This window comes from Piliocolobus tephrosceles, chromosome 5 (genome assembly GCF_002776525.5).
Source record: "Piliocolobus tephrosceles isolate RC106 chromosome 5, ASM277652v3, whole genome shotgun sequence".
Taxonomy (NCBI): Eukaryota; Metazoa; Chordata; class Mammalia; order Primates; family Cercopithecidae; genus Piliocolobus; species Piliocolobus tephrosceles.
In genome coordinates this window covers 11352400-11373174 of record NC_045438.1, presented here as the reverse complement: position 1 = coordinate 11373174, position 20775 = coordinate 11352400, and the positions used below count along the sequence as shown (strand labels likewise).

The window sequence follows — 20775 nt, the reverse complement described above, 5'->3', positions numbered from 1 at the left end:
CAAATCAATCTTTAAGGTTAGGGGAGAAAACATTACCATTATACTTTTTAATTTTTTCCTTTTGAGACAGTCTCCCTCTGTCACCCAGGCTGGAGTGCAGTGGTGCCATCTTGGCTCACTGCAACCTGCACCTCCTGAGTTCAAGCGATTCTCCCACCTAAGCCTCTGGAACATCTGGGATTACAGGCATGCACCACTATGCCCAACTCATTTTTGTTTTTAGTAGAGATACGGTAACCATATTGGCCAGGCTGGTCTCGAACTCCTGGCCTCAAGTGATCCAACTGCCTCAGCCTCCTAAAGTGCTGGGATTACAGGTGTGAGGCACTGCATCCGATCTTCAGTTATACTTTTAAATGCCTCCCCGGGACATTAAGTAAGCAAAAGGGGAGTATTAAGCCATGATTCTGAAGGCCTCTCAGAACCAATCCTACTTCATAGAGATTTGTATTCTATTTAAAATAACACAATGAATACTCAAATTGGCAGAAGTAACATATTTCACTTCTAAACAAATGTGTAATTGGGGTATACATTAAAAAAATTGGAAAACAATACTCTAGAAGCCACCTTAACTGCATACAGGTTTTTTCCTCACATTTATCAAATAGCCAAAAATTAACACCTTGATCAGCTCCTTTCAGAGAACTGCCATGATTCCCATCTACCCAAGCTCAAACTTTAGATTAACTTGCATGCATTTCAAGTTTCATCTCCTATCTAATAAAGTGTACACTTCATGGCAAATTGAGCGCCCACTAACCCCATCCATTTCCACCTCTGCTTTCAGTTCCTCATGCCACCTCCTTCCTCTTTCAAATTTGTTTCTCTTACTGTTGGGAACCAAGAGTCCAAGTGAGGTTGGCATTTGGTCCTTTCATCTTCACATACTGACTGTTCTATAATAAGCTTAGATTGATGTTGACATTTCCTATTTTAAAAAACACCCCACACTCTGAGCAGCAAACTACTATCATTCACTGAGATCACTCGCCATGAGCTAGACACGGTAATAAGTGCTTAACATAAACGTTGTATGTGCTCCACTGCCACAGTGAGCTCAGACACAAAATGTCATACAACCAGAAAATAAGAGTTCATAACATGCCTTTATTTTGTAATTTATAAACAACTTCTGACTTGCCCTTTGAAAGTTAATTATAATTGACGACTGCTTTTCTTAGATGCTTCTGAAGCCCAAGACAGGGGCAGAATGTAGTTCTTGATTTAAAAAAACAGAAAAGGGAGGAGGATGACCTTAACTACAAATAATATTCCACTGCAACATTATTGCTGTAAAACTTCCAAGCTGGCTGTTCTTCCAGATGCTCTCTTTTGATGGCTGTAGTGGCTGACAGTTTTATATTTACATGTTCAAAACAATTAATGCTTCCATTTATTCATTTATTCATAGATTCTCCGAGGTTCCCGTAGAACCACACCACCTTCTGTCATGGCACTTTGTAGTTGTTTCATCTGGTTTTGAAGATCAGAAAAAAAAGGAAAAGATTAAGTCAGCAACACCAGTAGGCTGAAAATACTTTCACTTTCCAAAAGACAGAAATAAATTGATTTGTTCTTGCTAACTTCCCAGCCTACAATGGTTTTTCAGAAAGTAATGTTAACAATGACATAATTAAGTAAAAAGAAAATGTAGAGATGTCAAGGTTCAGTAGCACTTCAAAATATTATATGGACAAGATGTCAATATATGAACAGGAAATATAGTGGCTGACATCATGGACTACAGATTCAGTCACCCTGGATTTGAAATCCACCATACATTGATTCTGGGCAAGTAAGCCTCAGTTTATTTCTGTATAGAATGAGAATACTAGTCCCGGCCGGGCGCGGTGGCTCAAGCCTGTAATCCCAGCACTTTCGGAGGCCGAGACGGGTGGATCACGAGGTCAGGAGATCGAGACCATCCTGGCTAACACGGTGAAACCCCGTCTCTACTAAAAATACAAAAAAAAAAAAAAAAACTAGCCGGGCGAGGTGGCGGGCACCTGTAGTCCCAGCTACTCGGGAGGCTGAGGCAGGAGAATGGTGTGAACCCGGGAGGCGGAGCTTGCAGTGAGCTGAGATCGGGCCACCGCACTCCAGCGTGGGTGACAGAGCAAGACTCCGTCTCAAAAAAAAAAAAAAAAAGAGAATACTAGTCCCTACCCTATGGACTGATGTGAGGATTAAATTAAGTAACACTGTTGAGTACTCACCAAAGGGTCTGACACATGGAAAGTATTTGCTAAGTAAAAACTGTTATTATTATGTAAGTTATCTAATGCCAAGAATTAACACAATACCTTTTCAATAAGTACATGAAAACAAAAATACCGAGTCTGAGGCTGCCTCCCATGGGGTTGGTTGGTAGACCATGAAGTTGATTCCCGCCTCTAAGCATCTCTGTGCCAGTACTCGTCCTATATTCTCACAAGCCACCACATTTCTGGTACTATAAAGGTGCTTTTTAATAGCCCATTCACGAGTGGATGCCGAAACCACAACCTTGCCATTTTGATGCTCCACAAGTGCTTCTACATGATGCTGAGTCCTTATAACTCGCAACCTAAATGGGGTGAGAAGATAATAAAATCACAGAAGAATCTGTATCCTAAAGTTACATTAATTCAGGTGAATGAATGACTAAATATTTTTCAACAATCCAGCGTTTGGTTAATTTTTTACTTCAACATATTTAACTTGGATTTTGCTTGGGAAGTGTTTTTCCTCTGCCTTTATGAGAATATACTCAATAAAAACCAACTAAATAGTTCAATTATCATGAAGAAATTTGTTTCTGAAGACCTGAGTTTTTATTTACAGATCTACTTCAAAAAGAGATTTTTTTTTTTTTTGAGACGGAGTCTCGCTCTGTCGCCCAGACCGGAGTGCAGTGGCCGGATCTCAGCTCACTGCAAGCTCCGCCTCCCGGGTTTACGCCATTCTCCTGCCTCAGCCTCCTGAGTAGCTGGGACTACAGGCGCCCGCCACCGCGCCCGGCTAGTTTTTTTGTATTTTTTAGTAGAGACGGGGTTTCACCATGTTAGCCAGGATGGTCTCGATCTCCTGACCTCGTGATCCGCCCGTCTCGGCCTCCCAAAGTGCTGGGATTACAGGCTTGAGCCACCGCGCCCGGCCTCAAAAAGAGATTTGAAGAGGCAGACCTAAGTTACTGAACATACGCATGATGTGGATATACTTACTCCTTGCTTTTATTTTACAGCTAGTACCAAAATAAATATAGGATGGAGCAAATATTTAAATGTAAAAACTGAAATCATAACAGTACTAGCAGAAAACATTAGTTTTTTTAATAATCTCAAGGTATGCATATTTAAATATGACCTCAAACCATGTCATATGGCTTTATTTTTCAGAGACAGGGTCTCACTGTCACTCAGTTTGGAGTACAGTAGTGTAACCACCACAGCTCACTGTAGCCTCAAACTCCTAGGCTCAAACAACTCTCCTGCATTAGTTTCCCAAGTAATTGCCATTACAGGTGCATGCCACTGCACCAAGCTAATTTTTATTTTAGTTTGAAAAGACAAGGTCTCACTATGTTACCCAGGCTGGTATCAAACTCCTGGCCTCAAGCGACCCACCCTTCTCAACCTCCCAAAGCACCGGGATTACAGGCATGAGCCACTGTGTCCAGCCTCATATGGCCTTTTTTTTTTTTTTTTTTTTTTTGAGACAGGGTCTGTCTCTGTCTCTCAGGCTAGAGAAAAATCACAATCTCTTAAACCAGGAGTCAACGATCTTTTCCCACAAAGTGCCAAACAGTAAATATTTTAAGCTTTCTAGGCCACAGAGCTTCTGTTGAAACTGTTCAACTCGGTCACTGTAGTGCTAGAACAGCCAAGTGATGTGTAAACAAATGAGAATAGGTATAGCTATGTCCTAAGAAACTGTTCTAATAACTTGTGGGCAATGAAATTTGATTTTCATTTAATTTTCACAAGTCAAAAAATATTATTTTGATTTTTTTTTAACTTAAAAAAGTAAAAACTATTTTTTAGCTCACAAGCTATCTTTGGCCCATGGGCCATAGTTTGCTGACCAGTCTTAAACCATTTGTTCAATGAAGGGCCTGATTCATTATGTCAAAGGTCATTTCCTACTATAATATTCTGAAATTCTCTGCTTTTAATATTGCGAGTAGGGCAGACAGAGAAAAAATGAGAAAATACATCTCTAGTTATTTAAATGATCCAAATATTAAGTGAAAGTAATACATTGGGCCTGGGTGCAGTGGTTCATGCCTGTAATCACAGCACTTTGGGAGGCTGAGATACGCAGATCTCTTGGGCTCACAAGTTCGAGACCAGCCTGGACAGTGGCGAAACCCCATCTCTACAAAAAAATAGCAAAAGAATAATAATAATAATAAATAAATAAATGAATTAGCCAGCCATGGTGGTACGTGCCTGCAGTCCCAGATGCTCAGGAGGCTGAGTTGGGAGAATCGTTTGAGCCTGAGAGGCGGAAGTCACAGTGAGCTGATACTGCACCACTGTGATACTGCACCACTGCACTCCAGCCTGGGTGACACAGCCAGACCTTGTCTCAAACAAAATAAAACAAATTAGCTGGGAGTAGTGGCATGCGCCTGTAGTCCCAGTCACTCAGGAAGCTGAGGTGGGAGGACTGCTTGAGCCCAGGGAAGTCAAGGATGCAGTAAGTAGATACCACTGCATACCACTGCATTCTAGCCTGGGCAACAGACCCAGATCCTGTCTCAAAAACAAAGAAAAAAGAAAGTAATAGGTTGGGTGTTTCAGAAGATTTTTAGCCTTAAGATCCAGATTATTTAAAAATTGAACTGCCTATCCCTTTCTTGAAAGACTCCCTCCTCTATGAGTAAAAATGTATCACAGCAACTGTAACACATCATTATCCCCATTCCACTTTCCACTATGAAACTTAAGACTTTTGGTGACAGGGATAACTTCTACTTTATCTTTGTACCTCCTGAATCTAACACAATGCCCAGCAAGTGATATAGGTACAATGTTTGGTCAATAAATAAGTAATACATCACACAGTTATGATTTCCAATTTACTCTTATAACTTTATATAGCCCTTAAAGTCCTTAAGAAATTCTAACAAATCCTCACCAAGGAGATCAGCAGCAGAGAAACCTGATAAACACCTATACGCTGTAGTATAGTGGTAATAACTTAACGTCCTGGCTCCGAGGTCAGTTAGAACATACATGAATCTTAGCTCTGGCACTTATTAATCATGTCTTCCTAACCCTCAATTTCTTTGCTCCTGTAAAATGGGGGAAATAACTGCTTCATGATGTAATTTTAAGGATTAAATGAGAAAATATAAAGCAAGTAGCATAATTCCTGGCAAATATAAGTGTTCATTAAACAACCACCTTTATAACAAAGTATCTCATGTCATGCTAGATTCCTAGCTGGTCTTTCTTCTATTCCTGCTCCCTTAAAAATTCAGTCTTCAAAAAACCAGCCAGAATGCTTTTTTTTAATTTATTCATTCATTTATTTATTTATTTAAGACAGAATCTTGTCCTGTCCCCCAGGCTCGAGTGCACTGGTGCGATCTCAGCTCTCTGCAACCTCTGCCTTCTGGGTTCAAGTGATTCTCGTGCCTCAGCCACTGGAGTAGCTGGGATTACAGCGTGCACCACCAGCCCGTCTAATTTTTGTATTTTTAGTAGAGATGGGGTTTCACCATGTTGGCCAGGCTGGTCTCAAACTCCTGACCTCAGATGATTCGCCTTCCCTGGCTGGCTTTTCCTAAAGTGCTGGGATTACAGGCGTGAGACACCGCGCCCAGTCATTATGATCTTGCAAAACCAAGCTTTAAATTCTCTCGTAGTTTCCCACTACAATGAAAATAAAGTTTAAAGTGTTCATCCTGACTTACAAAGTTAATGATATGTCGCCTCCTTACCCCTCCATGTTCATCTTAGGCCATTCAACCTCTGCCCACTGAGCTTCAGATCCACAAACCCTTCAGTTCCTCAAACACCCCAGCAGTTTCCTCTGCTAGGAATGCTCTTTCTGGCAGATGATTCGGCTTCTTTCAGATCTCAGCTTCTTAAATGTCACCTCCTCAGACAAGCCTTAGTAGGTATCCTGTCCGCTACTCTTAATATCCTCTTTAAATATCCGCCATCACACCTATTTGTTGTCTGTTCCAGCCCCTCCGCGAGCCCTGCCTCTACCCGCCGCATGGCAGCTACCTGGAAGAGTGCCTGGCGTTGAACGAATTAAAATAGTCTGTAGGGTGCAGTGTCCTTCTCTGTCAATCACAAGCAGATTTTAATTACCTGTGCCAGAACTCACGAGAGGGCCACACCGTCCGCCAGCCCCGCTCTTTCCTGGCTACAGATAGAAGCTCCAGGTTCCGGGGGTTTCGATTGGTGAACTCTGGGGCGACAGCTTCATTTTCCACAGGGTGCACTTCAGGTTTCGCCGCCGGCTTGGAGCTGGTTGAGAGGGCTGCGAACCTGCACCCTGGGCAACGGAAACAACCGCACGGGGCTTAAAAATGACGGATACGGACAGCGCACGAACTCGTTCTAACGTCTATCCCCTTTCACACCCCCAGTCTTCAGGCCCAGGGGGACGAAAAATACGTGTGCCCACAGGGTGGAGTCAGCACTGACCCCGTCCTTAACTTCCTACTGAGGTGTTCGCAGTGCTGCGAACTCTATTTCGACCCGGCACGTCGAATACACAATAGAACCCGCACGTTCCAAAGTACTGTGCAGGCCCCGGCGAGTCAGCTGGGCGAAGGGGAGCAAGACTAATTACCAGGGTTCCTGCAAACGGAGAACCCCCAGAACCGCGACCGAAGCGCCATCGCTGAGACGATCTCGGAAAAGCCTTGGCTCTTTTTCCTCACCCACGACTTGCTCGCTCGCCGGCCGCAGTCATATGAAGTCAGGAAAAAGCCTTTGGTTGCTGTAGATCCCCAAACTCTCCACGCCAGACGCCCCTGACCCGGAAGTAGCAAGTCCCCTGCCACTGAGTGGCCAGGAGGATGATCTGTTATCCGGCAACGTCAATCACTGCTCACGTCGAGGGGCACGCAGGCCCTTGAACCCACCAATCACCTCGTAGCTACGCCCACGACCACGCTTTTTGCTTAAGTCCAGGGTCAAAGACACCCACGACATCACCTAACCATATTTGAGTTGTCTACGAAGAGCTCTTGGGCGGTCATTGACTGGTCCACACACACCCCTACTGGGCACCGCGTAGAAATGAGGCAAGGCACGGTGCAGTTTTCTCCTTAAAAAGGGTGGTTGTCTTCCTCGAACCAAAAATTTTCCCGTATGGCCCGCTGGAAAAACTGCCCGGTCCCACCCAGGTTCGCGCCCCTAAACTTATACTCCTGAGGCCTGGAGCAAAGCCAGCCGATCTGCCTTACGCTACCCGAGCAGGGACGAGGAAAAGACAGTAAAGCTAAAACGCAAGACTCACTCAGAACCTCAACTCTACCTTTGAGAAGGGCCCGCCCCTCCAGTTACACCCCAGCACCAAGCGCCACCCGCCTACAACCTTTCTAGAAGGCACTAGAATGGCCCACTGCGTCTGCGCAAGGTTGTTTGAGGCGAAGGTCCAGCCTCTTTCCAGCGGTCCAAGATCCGACTTCCGTTCTCCGCTTTCGCGCCCTTCCCATCGGCTATCTAATTGGATAAAAACGCCGAGCCCGCCCCTTCCCGGGAGCCTCACTTCCGGCACACTCCTGTTTCTCCTCCTGTTGCCCCCGCCTCTTTTTCCTTCCCGCCGTGCCCCGCGGCCGGGCCAGGGCAGCCGGGAAGCGGGTAGGGCGGAGTTACCCAGCAGCTCCTGGGGCATCGCTCGGGTACCCTCCACGCCGTCGCAGCCACTGCTGTGGTCGCCGGTCAGCCGAGGGACCCCGATACTGGTTGCCCGCGGTGTAAACAGAATTCAACGTGTATCGCTGCCGCGAAGATGGAGGGACCTCTGTCCGTGTTCGGTGACCGCAGCACTGGGGAAGCGATCCGCTCCCAGAACGGTAAGGGAGGGCCAGGCCTGGGTCGGGCTCGCGGGCTGGGAGGGCCGAGTCCCATCGCGACCAGACCCCAGCTGACCTCCTCGTGCCTCTCCTCCTTTACCTCTGCAGAAAGGGTCTCGAGGCCCCGCAGCCGGAGTCGGCCCACCCGCCGTTCCCTGGGGCAGGGCTCTGTGGCCCCCTCTCCCCACAGCGGGGAGGAGCTCCGGAGCGCGCAGCAGGGTTTTGAGACCGGCATCGCGTGGGTGTGGTGTCCGGGACGGCCCTGGAAACGCGCCTGTCGGCGGAAAAGCGGGCCTCCCGGACTTGCACGTGCGGACCACGCCTCGCATCCCCTTTTGTTTCAGGACGGCCCCCTGAGCGTTCATGTTAAACGCCGGGTTCCGTTTCAGGGCCATTTACCAGAAAAAGTAGGTTCATCCGCGCCCTCGCGGATGAGTCCGGTGCCCTGTCCGCCCGTAGGTGCAGTCGAGGTTGGGCGCCCGGCGTCCAGCTCTATCTCGGTTGATAGCTTCTTACGGTAGAGTTAGCCCAGGAAACGCCACTGGAGTGCGGTTGACCCCAGGAGACGGCAGCGCCAGCTTAGCAGAGCGTTTGCTGTCGGGCCTTTGTATACTTGCAGAGCGCACTGTTTCTTGATAGATTCCTTAAGTTTTTTTCGTAAACAAATCTGAAAGCACCTTTCCCGTTGGCTACCGATTTCTCTACTCAGATAAAGAGAGTTTTAATGAGCAAAAAACCTGCAGGATCTGAAGGAAAAGGCTGGCATAGCTGTCCGAAGTGGCAGAGCATGAAATTGTGGTTATTACTTTTTTTTTTCTTCCGTCATCAGATTCCACCTCCCCATCAAAGCTGTGCCGAATAGGCTCGCTTTATTTAGGAACAGGGTCCCACCTGTTGCCCAGACGGGAGTGCCAGCGTAGCTCACTGCAGTCTCCAAGCACAGGCCCGCACCACCACATCCGGCTTTTTTATTTTTTGTAGAAATGGGTTTCGCTATGTTGCCCAAGGGAGTCTCGAACTCCTGGCATCAAGCTATCCTCCTGCCTCAGCATCTCAGTGTTGGGATTACAGATGTGAGCCACAGTGTCCGCCCCATTTAGACTCCTAGTAGGTGGTTTTTAAATAATTAACGCAGATTTGTAGATTTGGGAAATACAGGGGCTGTTGGATGTCATTTACCTTTAGGCTGAAATTACTGTGTCTTTCAGAGTTGTGGATTCTCATTTCTTTTTTATTTGTGTTTTTAATTGATTGTCTACAGTTATGGCTGCAGCTTCGATTGCCAATATTGTAAAAAGTTCTCTTGGTCCTGTTGGCTTGGATAAAATGCTGGTGGATGATATCGGTGTAAGTACACGTTAACTGTTGCGTTAGTTGCCTTAAAGTAAAACTATTTTCAGTGTTTTGCTGCGTTCGTTCTTTGATTTTATCAGAATCCAGGTACTGGAAGGTGAAATTAAAGGTGAATGTGTATTATAATGAGACTGTGTTGATTTCTATGAGTGGTTATTTTTTCCTGCTGATTTCTTAGGATGTAACCATTACTAACGATGGTGCAACCATCCTGAAGTTACTGGAAGTTGAACATCCTGCAGCTAAAGTTCTTTGTGAGCTGGCTGATCTGCAAGACAAAGAAGTTGGAGATGGAACTACATCAGTGGTAGGTAGACTGGCTAAAGAATGATCATTTTTCTAAAAACAACCAACTTTCAGAAAGTTGAAGCCGTAAGTGGGTCATTTGTGCTGTGTCGGAAATAAAATGTTCTGAATGCCCAGAAGATTGAGCAAAAAGAAAAAACAAAAGTAGTTACACATTTAAGAGGGAAAATAAGCTTTTTAGGTACAGATTCAGAAACACAATTTGTAAGTTGGTAGTTGTAGCTTGTTTGTACGGTTTAAGTAGGAAAGAATTTGAGTTCATTTAACATAGCGCCGTTGTTTTAAATGTTGGTATTTACAGGTTTTGAGGGCTTATTTTTCCCTTTATGATAGTGTTCAGACATCACACAGATTTTTTTATGGTCTCTCAAAAGTCTTGTTTCCTTCCGCATCACCCCTTGAGACTTGGAAAGCTCTAAAGTTTTGTAATTATTTGGAGGACAAAATGTTACCAATTTGGGGGAGAAACAATGTTTTTGTGTTATTTTTTTAAGAGACCATGTGTAACACAGGCTGCAGTGCTGTCATATCTCACTGCAGCCTGGAACTCCTGGGCTCAAGTAATCCTCTCGCCTTAGCCTCCCAGAGTGCTTGGGATTGCCGGCATATGCCACCACAACCAAATAATTAAAAACCTTTTTTTTTTTCTTTTTTTTCGGTAGAGACAGGGTCTCACTATGTTGCCCAGGCTGGTCTTGAGCTCCTGGCCTCAAGTGATCCTCCCTTCTCAGCCTCTGTAGTGCTGGGATTACAAGCATGAGCTACTGCACTAAGCCTGTTTTATTTTTTAAATCCTGACAGGTAATCTCAGGAATTCAAAGTGGGAGTGTGAGAAATTAATAAATACATCATGATATGACAGTGTGGTCTTTTCGAGTCAGTAAATGTGATATACAGTATAAACTTCATAGATCATCCAGCATGCTGGTATAGTAGAAACACTTGTTTGGTGAGAAAGATGTTAATTCTGGAGAAACGAGAGAGTTTGTGGAGAACATGTATTTCTAGATTAAACTTCAGCCATAAAAGAAAGGAATCTACTCCTAAAGTATGAATGTGATCTTTGTCTAACTTATGATAATGTGACTTAACAAGTGTAGTTTTCTTCCCATAAGAAGCTGACGAGATTTTAAGTCTTTTTAGTTTAAAAGTATTTCTTACTGTTTCATATCAACTTATAAGAACTATCTGTTTTCAATAATATAATAGCCTAATATAGGTCATATGAATAGTCACACACGGTTTAGCTTCCATTGAGCACTCCCTCTAAAGGTAATAGGTATGTTGTCTTTTACGATTGTATTGCTGAACTAGTTTCTTAGAACGTTTTTCTGGCTCCTACCCAGTTTTGGCCATTTGCGTTTATAAGACAGTAAGACCTCACTCCACAATGGATTCATGGAAACTGACTTGAAGAGGAAAAACAACGTATAAAACAAGTTTTCCTCCCCCCATCAGCTTTACAATAAACAACTGTATCTGAGAGATTGCTGTCTGTTGTTTTGCTTAAGGTGGCAGTTTCCAAGAATTTATGAGTAACATTGAGGACTTGGAGTGTTCTGTAGCATTATTCTCCCTTCACCCCTCAGGTTTCTAATAACCAGTTAATTCATTTCACCACCACCATTTTGGTTAATATATGGCCATTGTAGTGTCATTTCATATGTATTGCACATGTTGAATATCCGGCATACTCAGATCAGTGAATGTTTTCTCAACAGGTTATTATTGCTGCAGAACTCCTGAAAAATGCAGATGAATTAGTCAAACAGAAAATTCATCCCACATCAGTTATTAGTGGCTATCGACTTGCTTGCAAGTAAGATTGTTTGCATTCAGAGAAAAATTTTTTAATGTAATAGTTGTAAACTGTTGTCTTAATGTTTTGATTAATAACTAAATTTTAATTTGAAAACATTCAATTTAAATGTTTTAGCATTTAAGTAGTAATATTTGAAGTTAAAAACTTGGACCGGTATCTTTTTTCCCATTTGACTACCACATTTTCTCCTAATAATAGATTTTAGTGGCTATGCTTATGGGATAGATTAAACTTGCCATGATCTGAAGAGGGAGGGTTTTTTCATGTCCTCCTCCTATATGAAATGGCTGAACAGATATTACTTATGACATTTTGGCTCTGTGCTAAGCATGATGAATGCAAAAAGTTTGAGTAGTGACTTTATAAGCGTTTTTCTCCCCCACACTTTTAAACAGGGAAGCAGTGCGTTATATCAATGAAAACCTAATTGTTAACACAGATGAACTCGGAAGAGATTGCCTGATTAATGCTGCTAAGACATCCATGTCTTCCAAAATCATTGGAATGTATCCTTGTGGTTGTCAGATAAAATTTGGGCTTTTTAAAACATACGACTTTGAGATGGGCATGGTGGTGTGTGCCTGTAGTGCCAGCTACTAAGGAGGCTGAAGCAGGAGGATAAATTGAACCCAGGAGTTTCAGTCCAGTGTCGGCAACATAGCAAGACCCTGTCTGGGGAGTTGGGGGGGTGTGTGCGCGCGCACGCGCTTGTGGTAGCAGCAATATCAATTTTGTGCAGTAAAATTTTAAATACCAATTTTATGCAAATTGATATCAATAGGGGGGAGTAATGCTGTATTGAAATTGCCTGTTGCCTTCCCTGCTTTTTTAGGATGAAAAGGTAATAAAAAGCATGTGTAAAGGTGATAAGAATTGCAGATAGTGATAATGTTGTAACATTTTGGTGATGTAATGCTTGCTTCTTTAATAGGTTAGATTACTAAAAGGAAGTCCCTTCAAATTATCCTTGATTTTTCACTTGTGTACCCTTTGTCCATTCCAAGCCTGTTACCGTCCTTAACTTTTGGCTTAGAAATGGTGATTTCTTTGCTAACATGGTAGTAGATGCTGTACTTGCTATTAAATACACAGACACAAGAGGCCAGCCACGCTATCCAGTCAATTCTGTTAATATTTTGAAAGCCCATGGGAGAAGTCAAACGGAGAGTATGCTCATCAGTGGCTATGCACTCAACTGTGTGGTGGGATCCCAGGGTAAGGTTTGGGATTTGGTTTGTAGAATGAGATTGCTACAGATGAAAACTAGTTTTTTTTTTTTTTTTTTTTCTTCTTCAGCGGGACGCAGTGCTTCGTGCCTGTAATCCCAGCACTTTGGGAGGCCGAGGCAGGTGGATCATGAGGTCGGGAGTTTGAGACCAGCCTGTCCAATGCAGTGAAACCCCATCTCTACTAAAAAATTCAAAAATCAGCCAGGCATAGTGGCGTGTGTCTGTAGTCCCAGCTACTCCAGAGGCTGAGGCAGGAAAATCACTTGAACCTGGGAGGCGGAGTTTGCAGTGAGCCAAGATCACGCCACTGCACTCTAGCCTGGGCCACAGAGTGAGACTCCGTCTCAAAAAAAAAAAACTAACTTGTGGATTATGTGCAGTACATCTTTTTGTAATTTAAAGCACATATAACATGTTAGAAGGAATGTGAATTAGAAGAAATTATGTGCATGTAATGCCATAAAGTTTTTCTAAGATAAAATGTAATGAATTATAGTCTAAATTTGTGTATTTACATACAGTCGACTATGGGTGCTCTTTATTATGCTTTTAAGGATAGACACATTAACTTAAATCTTATGTTCAATTGTAGGCATGCCCAAGAGAATCGTAAATGCAAAAATTGCTTGCCTTGACTTTAGCCTGCAAAAAACAAAAATGAAGCTTGGTGTACAGGTGGTCATTACAGACCCTGAAAAACTGGACCAAATTAGACAGAGGTATGTTGAGAGATTATGTTTGGGCTTTTGAGTGTGAGTGTCTTGGAGGACTTTAACATTTTTAGCCAAGTCAAACTATTTTACTTAAACGTCCAGAAAAATTAGCCTGGTGGTGTTTTTAGAGGGATTTGGGGTTATACAACCTATATGAAAATTGCCTTTTTGTGGAATTTTGATTGTATGAATCTGTTAATATTAAAGATATAAAAGACAGGAATCTAATTTCCTCAAAGCAGTACAGAACTCAGCAGTGTGGTATTGACTGTAGCCTACTGTTTGCTAGATACTGGAGGTACAGGTGATATTAGTGGTTGAAGAGCTAATGGTGGAGGTAGTGTGACCACTGCTATAGATTTGACTGCCTAATAGTCACTTAAAATAATAAATTGTTTAGGCTGGGCACAGTGGCTCATGCCTGTAATCACAACACTTTGAGAGGCTGAGGTGGTAAGAACCTGAAGCCCAGGAGGTCGAGGCTGCAGTGAGCTGTGATTGGAGCACTGCACTCCAACGTGGGTGACAGCGAGACCCTGTCTAAACAAACAAACAAAAAACAATGAATAGTTAAACACTAGTTAAACCAAACCTACAAGAAAGCTTTGCCAAGGGTAAGAAATGTGCTCTCATCTTTTAAATCAATCTGCATGGGTATTCTTTTTTCCTTCTTTCCTGATACAACAAAGTGTCCTTTCTGCCATCAAAGCCAGTCGCTCTACAGTAAGTGTTCTCGAATCTGTTTCCTTCTGCTCTAGAGCCTTGTCTTTGATTCTTCTTTCATACCTACTAATTATGCTCTTTCTTGGAATCTTCTTGTGGCTCTTTTGTCCTTCAAGCTTCTTCGTACATCCTCCTGCTGTAGGTGCTCCCTATCCTACATCCTTACAGCCAGATGTCATGAGTGATTTGCTATACAAAACTTTTCTGGTGCTTCTCATGCCTTTTCAGCCCTGTTCTCCATTTGAGGGACTGCATGTTAAGGTCTCTAGTGTGAAATTCGGAAGACATTTTAAGCCTTCCTCTTGACCTTTAGCAACCCTTTGATTACGTCCCTCTCGAAATGCTTTGTGACACTGCTGTGTCTGGGCCACCATCTCACAATATTCTCCAGGATAGCCCCTTGTTCCCATGATTTCATATATTATCTCTCTATGCTAGAGACTCTTTAAGCTGTTTATCTGAGCTCCAAACTCACATACCTCTATTTAATAGAATGCTTTTCAAGCATCTCAAAGTAAACATGTCTAAAACTGAACTTGTGATAATACCGCAAGTCTACTCTTGACCTTTTTAGTGATGGGGACTTCTCCACACAGGCAGGAAACTAGGAAATGTCCTTAACTCCTCCTTTTTACCAACACCTTTTCTCTTAATCTGTCACCAACACCACTTGATTTCTACCTCCAAATTAAATTTACCTACTTTTCATTTTCTTGCCTAGACTGTTGTAGAAACACACCCAAGCTAGTCTCTTAGAGAAAATTTTCTTTCTTCTTCAATCTAAATTATATTCTTTTGTAACTTCCTGTATTTTATCTTCCTGGGGCTTACGACAGTTTTTACTGTGAGTTTATACAACTCATGAATTGTAAGCTTTAATGGTAGAGACAGAATGATTCCATTGGCATCGTAGCCCCCTCCTTAGTACAGTGTATAGCACACAGACTTGTTCAGTAGACAAGCTGCTTTTGAGGTTGATCTGTAATTCATTTTACTTTAAAAATTATTCGAATGATCTATTTACAAGGCTTCACTCATATTGTCTCTTCAAATCTGTATCTCCCATAGTTTGTGGTTTCCATGATGTAAGTGACTACCTCCTGGGAGCTTCATCTGAGTAACAACAGAGACTTCAAACTTAATCTTGTCCCAAACTGAACTCTGATTTCCCATCCTGCCCCGGAACTGTTGCTATTTATTTTACTCCAGGAGTCACCCAAGCCATAAAGTTTTTGACTGCTGTTTAGGTTGTCTTGTTAGCTTACATCTCATGTTACTGTCTCCTTGTCTTAAGCCATTCAGTGCAATTTCCACATTGATATCAGGGACTCCTTTTGAAAACACAGATAACATTATACTAGTCTTGCTTAAAAATATTAAGCTTCTTAGTATCTACCTTCTTTTGTGCTTCCAACTCTGGACTCCTGGTTTTTTGTTTTGTTTTGTTTTGTTTTGTTTTTGAGAAGTTGTTTTGCGCTTGTTGCTCAGGCTGGAGTGCAGTGGCGCAATCTCAGCTCACTGCGACCTCTGCCTCCTGGGTTTAAGTGATTATCCTACCTCAGTCTCCTGAGTATCTGGGATTACAGGCGCCCGCCACCAGGCCCGACTAATTTTTTGTATTTTTAGTAGAGACTGTTTAATTGTGTTGGCCAGGCTGGTCTTGAACTCCTGACCTCAGGTGATCTGCCCACTTCAGCCTCCCAAAGTGCTGGGATTACAGGCCACTGCGCTCGGCCTGGACTCCTCTTGACCTCATTAGCTGCCTCCTAGGCTAAATTTATGTCTTATGTGCTTGTAGTCTCTGCACACCACTTCAGTGACGCTTGCCCTGGAGTGTGATTGGTAATCCCTCTCCCCACTAGATCCTTGAAGGCAGGCAGGACCTGTGTTCCCTGTTTTACCATAGTTCTCTATTAGTAATTCAAATTCAGGTTGGGGAGAGCTAAGTGGTAATTTTTAATTCCTTTAACTTTTCCATGAATTGGACTAATTTAAATTCTGGTCAGAGATAACAAAGGTTAATACAATTTAATCTATGATTATCTTGTGATAAATACTTAATGGAAGTTAAAGCTAAATTATTTTTAAAAATCACAGAAGGTAATTCTGGGTTACAAAAATACTTTGCAGAGAATCAGATATCACCAAGGAGAGAATTCAGAAGATCCTGGCGACTGGTGCCAATGTTATTCTAACCACTGGTGGAATTGATGATATGTGTCTGAAGTATTTTGTGGAGGCTGGTGCTATGGCAGTTAGAAGAGTTTTAAAAAGGGACCTTAAACGCATTGCGAAAGCTTCTGGAGGTATGTCTTGTGCTGGCTGTCACATAAAAGACTTTCATTATACCTGACCCCATCAAAGGTCTTTTTACATTGGAATATTGATAGGAAACAGCTTCCAAAACGTTTATATTCTCTTAATGCTTTGTGCTGCCAACACATTTATAGAGCCATTTTTCATGTAACTGGAGAAATTCATTAAGTTTGTTGGAAATTCATGAACTGAATTTATTCACTTCAAAAATGACATCGTTCTCTCTTAGGATAAAAGGAGTTAGTGTGTGCTGCCTAACTAAATTCTAAACTTGTAATATAGCACTTTTATCACAAATGCTACTGAGTCTAAAGGATATTAAAATCACGAAAGATCAATACTTACAGATCCCTTGTAACTCTCTTAATAGCAACTATTCTGTCAACCCTGGCCAATTTGGAAGGTGAAGAAACTTTTGAAGCTGCAATGTTGGGACAGGCAGAAGAAGTGGTACAGGAGAGAATTTGTGATGATGAGCTGATCTTAATCAAAAAGTAAGAGCTACTTTCTAAAATTGTAAAGTTACACAGATTTTGTTAAGTAAAAGTAGGTTTTCTTCCCATTTATTTGCTGCTTGTAGTCTCACAGTGATATGAGCAGTTATACGCGTGGGATAAAATAACATTGGGCCACTGTAAATCGAGATGAAGTAACCATTTTCATCTCTTCTGCATGGACTAGACATTGTTTCTGTATAGTGTAGCTAAATATCCTGTGTAGGCAGGACTTAAGGGCACTTTATGTAGACTTATTAAAATGCCATTTTTTTGGAGAAATTGATGGTCCTGGCAAAAAAAAAAAAAATTTAAAAAATGCTGTTATAAGAATTTCACTTCTTTTTTGAACAGCACTAAGGCTCGTACATCTGCATCGATTATCTTACGTGGGGCAAATGATTTCATGTGTGATGAGATGGAGCGCTCTTTACATGATGCACTTTGTGTAGTGAAGAGAGTTTTGGAGTCAAAATCCGTGGTTCCCGGTGGAGGTGCTGTAGAATCAGCCCTTTCCATATACCTTGAAAACTATGCAACCAGCATGGTAAGAACAGTTATTCCTTGTCTTAGAGTAGCTAAGGGGCTTTAATTTTTTTTCCCTTTTGTGAAGTCACCTAACTGTCCTTTTTTCCTAGGGGTCTCGGGAACAGCTTGCTATTGCAGAGTTTGCAAGATCACTTCTTGTTATTCCCAATACACTAGCAGTTAATGCTGCCCAGGACTCCACAGATCTTGTTGCAAAATTAAGAGCTTTTCATAATGAGGCTCAGGTTAACCCAGAACGTAAAAATCTAAAATGGTAAGCACACAGTTTCCCTCTCTTTTTAGACATCTTTTTAGCCCTTTGTTAACCTCCGCAAAACAGTTTCCGTTAAAAAGGATAGGAGTCAGTTACATGTCAGCAAACATAAATAACAGACTTGTCAACTACTTAACATGAAAAACTTCACAGCAAGCATTTGTTGTTAGTCACTGTAATTCAAGGGATAATGACTAATTATTAGCACTGGTGTGCCTTAGTTAACAACTCTGATTGCTAATCTCTCCTTGCTTCTTTGGGTAGAAAGACAACCTACAAGATCTCTAGTCTGACTTAAAAATCAAGCTTAATACTTGAATGAAATGCTGGAGTTAATGGGTCACCTAATTAAGTTGTAAGTGGCCATTTCAATAGTTCTTTCTTAATTGCAGGATTGGTCTTGATTTGAGCAATGGTAAACCTCGAGACAACAAACAAGCAGGGGTGTTTGAACCAACCATAGTTAAAGTTAAGAGTTTGAAATTTGCAACAGAAGCTGCAATTACCATTCTTCGAATTGATGATCTTATTAAATTACATCCAGAAAGTAAAGATGATAAACATGGAAGTTATGAAGATGCTGTTCACTCTGGAGCCCTTAATGCTTAATGATTGATCTGATGTCTCTTTATTTATAACAATGTTAAATGCAAGTGTCTTGTACCTTGAGTTAAACATTAAAGTACAAGAAGCTGTAAATTTGGCTTTTTGTGATGTAGGAAATGGTTTCCATCTGTGTTTTGGTCCTTGATTTCACATATAACAACCTAGTACTTTCTTAGTTTAAAAAGAAATTGAGGTTGTTCAAAGTTGAAGCAATTCATCCTCTCTGAACACACATTGCTATTCCCATCCCACCCCCAATGCACAGGGCCGCAACACCACGACTTCCGCCTGTTCTCTCCAGTGTATGTAACAGGGTCACAAGAATTCGACAGCCAGATGCTCCAAGAGGGTGGCCCAAGGCTATAGCCCCTCCTTCAATGTTGACCTAAGCAGGAGAAAAGATTTAGATTGTTTATTCTTCTGTGGACACAGTTTAAAATCCTAAACTTGTCTTTCCTCTTAATGTATCAGCATGCTACCCTTTCAAACTCAAATTTTCATTTTAACTGCTTAGGAATAAATTTACACCTTTGTGAAAATTCATCCCTGCCTATGTTACCTCATTCCTTTTATGCCAAGTAAGCTGTCTTTTTTTTTTTAAAAAAAAAACCATGGGAAGTAACAAAATATATGAACTCAGTCCTAGTAACTAGTATTTCTTTGTTACCCACATGGCCAACACCTGGAAGATAGTATCTTAAAATAGCATTGTGAAATTCACTGGTAAGCACTCAGGGTTACTGGTGCATCTTTACCTTCTCTGGGTTTAATCCAAGTTCTTTAACTATTGCAACAGAGAGGGCTGCAAAGGCTTCATTGATTTCAAATACATCAACATCCTCCAGTGACCAACCTGCTTTTGTAACCTAGAAGACAGATTCATAGAAAAGATGTCTAAAACTTGCGTGGAAAGGCTAAAACATTCTTTGGCAACATAAATACGAAATATGCTGCATGATACTGATCTCTTAAATTGCTACTTTCGTTTGTTCTTATGTTAATACAGTGACATTCTCACACATTTTTGCCTTAGTGATATCCATTCCATCCAAAAGGTTAAGGATATGATCTAAAAGATCCCTTAGAAATTCTAAATTGTCTTAAATTTTGAACCAGTAGCATCTCTTATGTGTATCTAAGGGTAATGTGACAGAATCAGTTCCCCTAAAAAGCATATGATCTAAATGCTCTCAGTGGCTGGGGATATTGGCTCACACCTGAAATCTCAACACTTGGGGAGCCTAAGGCCAGAGGATCACTAGAACTGAGAAGTTCAAAACTAGCCTGGGCAACATAGTGAGACCTTGTCTCTACAAAATTAAGAAGTTAGGCATGGTGGTGCACCTGTAGTTCGAGGTAACTTGGGAAGCTGAGGCCGGAGGAATATTTGAGCCCAGGAGTTTTGAGTCTGCAGTGAGCTATGATGGTGCCACTGCACTCCAGCCTGGACAACAGAGCAAGACCTTGTGTCAAAAATAGAAATGCTCTTGGTTACTCTTCTGGTAGGGAAAGACTAAAGGTAACTATGTGAATAAGCTCATTTAAGGATAACAGGAAGACAAATTTCATAAAGGGGAACAGGGTTATACTCACAGCTTGCTTTATGGCTGGAATTGGTCCTATTCCCATAATGGAAGGCTCCACACCCACTTGGGACCAGGAAACTATCTGTGCTAAAGGTGTAAGCCCACGTTTATCAGCTTCTGACTTCTTCATAAGAACCACAGCTGCAGCACCATCATTCATTCCTGTAAAATATGAGCGACTTGATTTCTACAGTGCTTATTCACCTCAGTTACGTATCTGTGTCTTCTTTACCACCTGAAGACATGAGTTAAATCGTTTTACCTGTTGGCTAAGGCATTTACTGTAATTGAACAGACTTTATACATAGAAATCATGTTTGGCAATATAGTGACCACAAAACTTGCCACCTAGAGAAAGTGGTAGGATTATAGTAGTCAGGGCTGGGCGTGGTGGCGCACGCCTGTTATCCCAGCACTTTGGGAGGTGGAGGAGAATGGATCACCCGAGGTCAGGAGTTTGAGACCAGCCTGGCCAATATGGTGAAACCTGTCTCTACTGAAAATAGAAAAATTAGCCAGCGTGGTGGCATGCGCCTGTAGTCCCAGCCACTCAGGAGGCTGAGACAGGAGAATTGCTTGATCCTGGGAGGCCGATGTTGCAATGAGCCAAGATTGCGCAACTGCACTCCAGCCTGGGCGACAGAGCGAGACTCCGTCTCAAAAAAAAAAAAATTATAAAAATTAAAAAATTAAAAAAAAAAAGATTACAGCAGTTGGGGAGGAGGGATCTCTGACAGGAAATGGAACAATAAGCCTGGGCCTTACAAGGAAGTATTGGGAGTTTCTGGTACTGGAA

At 42.2% G+C, this 20775-nt stretch overlaps 3 protein-coding genes and 2 non-coding genes across 6 annotated transcripts in view; 3 read left to right on the top strand and 2 right to left on the bottom strand.

Moving 5' to 3' along the window:
• Positions 1–1090: 1090 nt before the first annotated feature.
• MRPL18 (mitochondrial ribosomal protein L18) lies at positions 1091–7099 on the bottom strand. 2 transcript variants are annotated; one of them, XM_023219079.1, is made up of 4 exons: positions 6799–7099; positions 6312–6498; positions 2307–2569; positions 1091–1476 (listed from the first exon to the last, which is right to left on the bottom strand). In XM_023219079.1, the coding sequence occupies exons 1-3, from the start codon at positions 6845–6847 to the stop codon at positions 2311–2313; spliced, it is 495 nt and encodes a 164-aa protein (XP_023074847.1). In that variant the 5' UTR covers positions 6848–7099; the 3' UTR covers positions 1091–1476; positions 2307–2310. The 2 variants fall into 2 exon arrangements, with proteins under 2 accessions (XP_023074847.1, XP_023074846.1); XM_023219078.1 differs by having other exon boundaries at positions 2338–2569.
• Positions 7100–7746: 647 nt separating this feature from the next.
• Positions 7747–18936, top strand: TCP1 (t-complex 1). The gene is made up of 12 exons (XM_023219076.2): positions 7747–8029; positions 9291–9376; positions 9561–9689; positions 11410–11507; positions 11906–12016; positions 12544–12725; positions 13332–13458; positions 16306–16481; positions 16862–16985; positions 17340–17532; positions 17624–17787; positions 18180–18936. Exons 1-12 carry the CDS (start codon positions 7966–7968, stop codon positions 18394–18396), a joined length of 1671 nt encoding a protein of 556 aa, XP_023074844.1. The 5' UTR covers positions 7747–7965; the 3' UTR covers positions 18397–18936.
• LOC111547357 lies at positions 11672–11811 on the top strand. The gene has a single exon (XR_002733106.1). It is a non-coding gene; the product is annotated as a small nucleolar RNA SNORA29 (small nucleolar RNA).
• Positions 17047–17178, top strand: LOC111547356. Its single transcript, XR_002733105.1, has one exon. It is a non-coding gene; the product is annotated as a small nucleolar RNA SNORA20 (small nucleolar RNA).
• The window catches only part of ACAT2 (acetyl-CoA acetyltransferase 2), an 18124-nt gene continuing 15741 nt past the window's right edge, over positions 18393–20775 (bottom strand). The window contains exons 7-9 of the mRNA XM_023219077.2: positions 19987–20141; positions 19149–19259; positions 18393–18778 (exon numbers count right to left, since the gene is read on the bottom strand). Of these exons, the coding sequence (XP_023074845.1) occupies positions 18608–18778; positions 19149–19259; positions 19987–20141 (437 nt within the window). The 3' untranslated portion in view covers positions 18393–18607. The remainder of the gene's footprint in view (positions 18779–19148; positions 19260–19986; positions 20142–20775) is intronic.